The sequence below is a fragment of the Caenorhabditis remanei genome, chromosome V (assembly GCF_010183535.1).
Source record: "Caenorhabditis remanei strain PX506 chromosome V, whole genome shotgun sequence".
Classification (NCBI taxonomy): domain Eukaryota; kingdom Metazoa; phylum Nematoda; class Chromadorea; order Rhabditida; family Rhabditidae; genus Caenorhabditis; species Caenorhabditis remanei.
In genome coordinates, this window is record NC_071332.1 from 3,376,623 (window position 1) to 3,384,858 (window position 8,236).

General features: G+C 37.7%; 1 protein-coding gene across 1 annotated transcript; it reads right to left on the reverse strand.

The window, feature by feature from the left end:
• Positions 1-1,578: 1,578 nt before the first annotated feature.
• Positions 1,579-5,726, reverse strand: GCK72_017033 (uncharacterized protein; the record flags this gene model as incomplete). The annotated part of the gene is made up of 4 exons (XM_053731839.1): positions 1,579-1,758; positions 3,575-3,695; positions 3,752-4,069; positions 5,647-5,726. 4 exons carry the CDS (start codon positions 5,724-5,726, stop codon positions 1,579-1,581), a joined length of 699 nt encoding a protein of 232 aa, XP_053580752.1.
• Positions 5,727-8,236: the final 2,510 nt, after the last annotated feature.

An 8,236-nucleotide genomic window follows, 5' to 3' on the forward strand; every position in this document is an offset into this window, starting at 1 on the left:
AAGGAAAATATAGGAATTTGAAAACGAAGGAGAAAAAGATACATTTCATTTCATGGAAAAGGTACATATGACAGAGTTGCGCGGAATTCCGACTTTGGACTTCCGTTTTCGGATGTTTACTTCCGACTTCCGTCATTCCATAATTGTGAAATTTCCGAAAGTATATTTTGCAGAAATACAAGGAAAAATGGTCTAAAAGAACAAAAATTAGGCTTTTCTTCAGCCAAAAACTAATTTTACACTGATTTTCGCGAATTTTATGAACTTTTTCTGGAAGTTTTTGAATCTTTGCGAAAAAATCTACTTCCGACTTCCGCCTTCCGACTTCCAACTTCCGCCTTCCGGGCGTTTTTTCACTTCCGACTTCCGTTTTCAAAATTTCACTTCCGCGCAACTCTTCGAGTCTCATGTTCCATATACCAATGTCCCAGTTGCCATATCACCAATTATTTAATCCCTAACCAAAATCGTTGTAACTCGACTTAAATCTACCGTACACAAATTTGGAAAACAGATTCAGAATCGTCACGTCTTCAGCTTTCTAACCATATCTACACGGGGCCGTAACCCGTGTCAAACTCAATATTATGCGCTGAAAAATATACCAAAATGTAGATCTTGTTCTATAGCTTTCTATAGTTCTATAGCTGTGGCTTAGTTCAAATCTGATTTTCTAGAAACCTGACGTATGATCAGAATTTATCTCGAAATGGAAACTGTACTAGTAAATCGGGCCGGCGCGTAAATACAGTAATACCCACAACTATAACAACTTTGACGGTTTTCAGTTAAAAATGGCTAACTTTGAGAATAAGTTACGGTATCAATGATTGTCACATCAAAAAAGTTTTAATGGATCATACAGATCAAAAGTAGAGCTACATTTTTGTAGTTGACAACTTTTTTGTACGGACGCTACCTAGAGAGTTATAGTCATTTTAAGATGACAGCTTAAATATCGCACTATTTTGCACTGAAAATGGTCAATTTGTGAGAGAAATTACTTTGTCGATATGTAACTTGCTAGGGAATGTCCGTACAAAAAAGTTGTCAACAACAAAAATGAAGCTCTACTTGTGATCTACACACACCATATACAATCAATATTGTGAGACTATCAGAGAGACCGTGTCATAGTCATAAACTTGACCATTTTCAACTAAAAACTGCAAGTGTCGCATTCTTTATGGTCAGTACTGTATATCTCAACGTGTAACTCCATCTCGACGCGGAATGAATGCTCTCTGATTCCTCTTGAAACAATACACCCTACTCTAAAGACCAAAAATTCTCTAGTTTTATGTTTCAATTGGTTGAAAAATGTCATATTTGAAATTCAATCCCCAAAAAAACGAGCGAAAATCAAAAAAAATGACATCCGGAAGACTAGTATCCAATTGATTTCATGGTTTCAAGAAAAAGAAAACAGAGGTTTTTATTTAGAATAAGAAAAACTGACATAAAAATAAAAAATAACTAATAAAATAAAATAAAGAAATTGACAAAGGGAAGAGGAGGGCATTGTGGAGAAATCACAGAGATCAAAAAATGAAAAAAACTATAGAGGAGAGACTTCGGTTACTTCCGCAACGTCTTTGCACTTTCCGTCTCTTCTAGAAGTTTCTTTCGGAATTGCTCCTCCTCGACGGCGTCGTCTTTCATAATTGCGCCCAGATATCCGATGTATGCACTGGCGACCTGGAAATAATGGAAAGTGTTGGTAGGGTAGATGACTACAAAGTTGAAGTCGTGGAGATTCTGAATCCATTAAAATGTTTGCTAAAATTGATTTTGATTAATTTTGCTAGCTTGCGGACGTGAAAAATTAAGTAAATCGGCCAAGATCGGTTGAGATTGGTTAAAATCGTTTAAAATCGGTTAAAACATTTTTCGAATTTTTTTCTATTAAAATCGCAAAACCACAGAAAATTTGTCGGGGAATGTGAAGAAACGAAGAATTATGCCAAAATTTTGTCCGAGAGGACTACACGATCGCTCGGATCATGTAGTGCTAAAACGAACTGAGATATGTACAAAGCTTTCGAAATTTTGATGATCACCGTTTTGCAACCAGGACGTTTCTCAACTATTCCGTTTTGCAACTATCCAAACAGTAGCAAGATTGAGGCTTGTGCCTCTTAACTACGACGTTCTAAAACCGTATCGTTTTGCAACCCTGGATGTTTCGCAACTTTAACGTTTTGCAACTGTAGCTATCTCACATTGTCAAGTTGCAAAACGGTATAGTTTTAAAACGGTTGCTAAATTTCCTTGTGTCAATTTTCACGTTAGTTAGTAGAACTCATTCTGGTCTTAGATTAAATTAAGCCAATTAGGAAAATTTTAAAAATTCAAGATTCTCGAGTAGTATCGAAATCTGTAAATTTTTTTTCTTAAATTTTTTAATGGTTTTTAGCTCAAATAACTTCAAATTTCATAGAAATTCATGGAAAAATTAAATATGTGTCTTTAAACTCAGGTTACTGTAGTTTTCGTGTCATGACCCGAAAAATTCTAGCCTAATCATGATTATACTTTTTTAAAGCGTCTTGAAGAGCTGATTCTGAAAAAAACAGATTTCAAACGATTCGGGTTCAAAATAAGCAAGATATGACAATGTAAAAATTCACGATTTTCGAAAAGTTTCGAATGTCTCAGTTTCAAAACGTCCCAGTTGCCAAATCAACAATTATTTGGTCAATAACTAAAATCGTTGTAACTCGGCCTAAATCTACCGTACACAAATTCGGAAAACTGATTCAGAATCGTCACGTCTTCATCTTTCTAACCATATCTACACGGGGCCGCAACTCGCTTCAAACTCAATATTATGAGTTGAAAAATATACCAAAATTTGGATCTCGACGAGTTCTACAGCTGTGACTTATTACGGGACGGATGGCGGATCATTAATGTGCCTCGGCCGGGCTAGAGCTTATTTTTTGGTTATTTTTGCGCTTTTTGGTCCTTTTACCCGGTCCGCGGCACATTACCGATCCGGAATCCGGCCCGATATTAGTCACAGACATCGAACTCTCTGAGATCTACATTTTGGTATATTTTTCAGCTCATAACATTGCGTTTTAACGCCCAGTTCATGTAGGCCCGTTTCGGCCCGGTTTGCAAGTATGATTCAGAATCGCCACGTCTCCAGCTTTCTAACCATATCTACACGGGCCGTAACTCGCTTCAAACTGAGTTTTATGAGCTGAAAAATATACCAAAATGTAGATCTCGGCGAGTTCTATAGATGTGACCTGATACGGGCCGTTTGGTCATTTGTTAATGTTCCGTGGTCCGGAAAAACGCCAAAAGCGCAAAGTAGGCCAAAAAGTCATAGTTTAATAAGATTGCATTTTAAGCAGGGTACGCCGTCCTGTTTCTAAAACCGTATCGTTTCGCAACAAAATTTTACTCAAGGACGGCATCTCACAAGCTGCAAAACATCTTAGTTTTCAAACGGTATAGGTTTGAGACGGTGACGAACTACAATCGTTATAACTCGGCTTAAATTTACTGTACACAAATTTAGAAAACTGATTCAGAATCGTCACGTCTTCAGCTTCCGACTAACCTTTAACGTGGACAACTTTGAAATCTTCATCTCCGCCTCCACAGGCAGAATCACTCGTAACTCGTCAAACATTCTCGACAACTGTTGTACACGATTCCGTTCTCGGGCGTTCGCTTCCACTCTGAAACTGTTACTACTATATTAATTCTTAAGCTCCTCCCCCTGACTAGACCTCACCTCCTCGACGTCACTTTTCCAACCATTCTCCGATCGAGTTTCCCTGTCGAAGTGCGTCTTCTATCGTGTGTCGGACTCGGTGTACTCTCGTTCTCTTCGATTCGATTCTTCACTGAAATCATATTCTCCTTTCCGTCGATTTGTATCTCAGGGGGCTCTTCGGGAATCTGATTTGTGGAAGCGGTGGCTGCGGAGGAGGTGGAGGAAGACTCGATGAGATTTTGGATCATTGCTGCCATCAGATTCTGTTGGACCATCTTGGCAAGAGAGTCGAAGAATTGGACGACGTATTGTTGTTGTTGCTCGTCTACCATAGCGCTGAAAATATTGGAAATCTTGGAATTGGTCAGAGTACGGTTTTTGAAAAATATGCCACTTTTGAGAGCTCACTCTCCGAAAAATGTGATTTTCCGTCGACTAAACACCGTTTTGCACAATAGACCAAGAAAAAACTGCGAAAAATACTATTTTTACATGAAAAAATCATAAAAGTTGCATATTTAAGTTGAAACATCGCTATTTTCAAAACGCTATAATTGCACCGGGGTGTTATCTGAATTCAAAATTTTTATATGACCATGTAGATCAAAACCAGAGCTTTATTTTTGTAGTTGACAACTTTTTGATAAATCTTCACGCTCTTGAGATACACTCGCTCAAAGGTAGCCGTGCCATCTCGAGAGACGTAGACAGCCAGGCACTCTCGCTTCTCTGCACTCTCTCAGTCTCTCATCCTCCAATCTTCGAAGCGTCGTATCTCAAAAGCGTGAATAGCTATCAAAAAGTTGTCAACTACAAAAATATAAATCTACTTTTGATCTACCCGAATATGTAAAATTAGAGTATCGGGAATTTTCTGGAAAATAGTTACAAAGCCTCGAAAATTGGCAATAAACGACGGAATGGATTGCTTTAGGCGAACCTTAGGCGCGCCAAGATTAACAGATTTCTCAAGAAACGCAGCGCTTTTTTGAAAAAATGTCTAATTTCGAGGCTTTGTAACTATTTTCCAGAAAATTCTCGTTGCTAGAATTTTAGATATTTGTGTAGCTCAAAATCAGATCTTTATTTTTGCAGTTGACTACTTTTTGATAGCTACTCACGCCTTTGAGAAATAATGCTTTGAAAATTGGACGGTGAGAAGATGAGAGAGAGCAGAGAAGCTAGAGTGTCTGACTTCTCTGCGTCTCTCTCCCTCTCGCCGCAAAAGACGATAACTTTGAAGATACATATCTGAAAAGCATGAAAAGCTAGAAGATAAGTGTCAACTACAAAAATGGAGGGCTAGATTTGATCTACACGGTTATATAACATTTTTTGAGTTTAGACAACACCCTGGTACAATTAAAGCGTATTTAAAAATAACGATGTTTCAATTTAAAAATCCAACTTTTATGGGGTTTTTTCATGTAAAAATGGTGTTTTTTCTACCAAAATACTGTGGATTATTGAAGCTTCACGTTTGATCTACCAAAAAAAAAGTTTCTAATTTTGTGAGCGCGATTCGAGGATGAGAGGATGAGAGAGTGCAGAGAAGCTAGAGAGTCTGGCTGTCTGCGTCTTTTTTATGGCTACCGTACTTCAAAGACGCTTAACTCAAAATCAAGAAGAGTTATCTAAAAGTTGCCAACTACAAAAATGGAGGGCTAAATTTGATCTACACGGTTATATAACATTTTATGAATTTGGACAACACCCTGATGTTTCTATTGAAAAATTCAATTTTTCTGGTTTTTACAGTTTTTTCTTCGTCTAGTCTGCGAAAAACACATTTTTCGAAGTGTGAATATCAAAACTTAAAAATATTACGAAAAGGGAACACCTTGGCGTTCATTAATCTAAAAGTACACTTCCTAATCCCTCCCATCTAATCCTTCTTTCTCCAAATAACTCACGAGTTTCCATGGTTTCCCAGTGACAAATCCAATGGTTCCTCCGGCTCTTGATGAGCAGTCGCAGTACTCGATGATTTCATAGTAGGGGGGGGGGGGGGGGGGAGAATAAATATATATATGTGAAGTAGTCGGGAGGTGTGTTTGAGAAGTCGTTGTGGAAGTCGTCGGGGTGGTGGTGATGGTGGTGAACACCTGAATATGACAGGTGATTCTGATTCTGAATTCTATCAGAGACAGACGGCTGCGTCGCCGGCTGTCTTCTAAAGAAGAGGGAATCACAAGTGGTTGGGGAAATGAAAGGGGCTTAAGGAGGAGTAGAAATAATGGAGATATAGAGCAAGGAATGGAAAAAAAGGAATAAAAATAATTATGGGGGACGAGGAGAGGAAGGAATTGTTTTACAGATAGAAAAAAGACTTGATCTACGCTCTCGAATTTAGAAAAATTTAAATATTTTCGTGGTAGATCAAACATGAAATTTCAATAATTCACAAGATTTTCAAATGAAAAAATAACCCATAAAAGTTTCGTTGAAAATCGTTGACACTATAATTGTACCGGGCTATTGCCTAAATTCAATTTTTTTTATATAATTGTGTAGATCAAATTTAGCATACCATTTTTGTAGTTGAAAGCTTTTTGATAGCTATGCACGTTTTTAGAGATATTGGGGCGCAAAGTTTGGATGGCGACACGGCGAGAGAGAAGAAGACGCAGAGAAGTCACACGCTCTCTTTTCTCTGCGTCTATCAACTTTCATAAGGTAGCTTATCTTCAAAGGTGCATATCACTAAAGCGTGAATAGCTATCAAAAAGTTGTCAACTGCAAAAATGTAGACCTAGATTTGATCTACCCAATCATATAAAAATATTTGAGTTTAGACATGACACGACACAACTATAGAGTTTTGAACATTTTTTCAGTAAAAACGGAATTTTCAGAGAATAATATTTGAAGATCTAGAAGTGCTGGAAAAAAGTTGTCAATTATAAAATCCTAAATTGGATCTACAGACGACTTTAGCCCGAAAATTTGACTTTTTCTAGTAAACAAATTCGAGAAAAACTCAACAAATTTGAATGTTCATTTTTGGCGCCGAATTTTTGGATCTTCTTGACAACTATGGAAAAAATAGGGTGGTGGAGTAGTTGCTCATTCACATTTTCGGCCTACTGGGAATTTTTGACAGTTTAAAAGAACACTACCGTAATGGTCATAACAAAACAACTTTAACCGTTTTAGTTAAAAATGTCAAGAGGGTGTTACGGTATAACTGATTGTTCCATAAGGTGAAGTTTTTAATGGATCATATAGATCAAAGGTAGAGCTCCATTTTTGTAGTTGACCACTTTTTTGTACGGACACTCCCTAGAGAGTTACGTATCGACCAGTGCAATTTTTGAGCTGTCGTCTTAAAATGGCTATAACTCTCTAGGGAGTGTCCGTACAAAAAAGTTGTCAACTACAAAAATGAAGCTTTTCACTTGTGGGACAATCAGAAATACCGTACCACCTTCTCAAAGTTGGGCATTTTCTACTGAAAACGGTCAAAAGTAGTTTTGCTAGAATAACGGTCATTACTGTAGTGTAGTATTGACCTCTCAAAAACTCCGAGTTGGCTAAAAATGTAAATGAGCAACTTGAATTTTACAACCGAAAATCCACTTTCATAGTTTTCAAGAAGGTCCGAAAATTCGGCGCCAAAATGAAAATTCAAATTTTTTGAAAATTTTCTCGAGTATTTTTTGCGAAAACGTCAAATTTTCAGTTCAAAGTCAGGAGCCCTATAGCTTAATAAACTATTTTAGCCCTATTTTGACCTATTTTAAGCCAATTTTTGGACTAGGTGACTTCAAAAATGGGAAAATTGTTCAGTTTTCATTCAAAAACCTAAAATTTGTTAGCGTAAGACTATAGGCCCAAACGTTTTTGACATTTTGTCAAAGTCTCCGTGTGCCATTTCCCTAAAAACCGTCAAAGTCAGGGTACCCACTTGTAAAACTCATTAAGTACACCAAATTTGAGCGTCTCCTCTACTAATACAACAAATTGAAATGGATGGGGGGTGGGGAACACTATGGACATTCGCCCCTTTTTCCACTAAAACCGCCAATATTAGTCTTCGTCGTCGTTTGGGGAAAGAGAATCTTGATGGATATGTGAGTTTATTAGACAGCTCTCCGCCGCCGCCGTCAAAAAAGGTCGAGAATATATACTTTTTGGCGGACGGAGCTGGCCGAATGAATAGAAAAAGGACGAGCAACGGAAATCGTTCTGGATATATGGGAATGGATGGAGGAGGATTACCTAATATGTGTAGTGGGGAAAATGAGAAAAGACAAGCCAGATTCATTAAGAATTATTTGGGAAAAAGAATGGCTGGTGCGCCTGCGGCGCCATTTAAATTTATTCCAAATTTTCGAAATAAATTTGAGACACCTAAGCCGTATAGTCAGATAAACCAAGGCCTTGAAGAAAACCTTTAAAAATCTACGCTTTGAGCTATTTTAGAGAGACGTAGACAGACAGACACTCTCGCTTCTTTGGGTCTCTCCCCTCCCTTTCTCTTGCTTCACTTACCAATCTTCA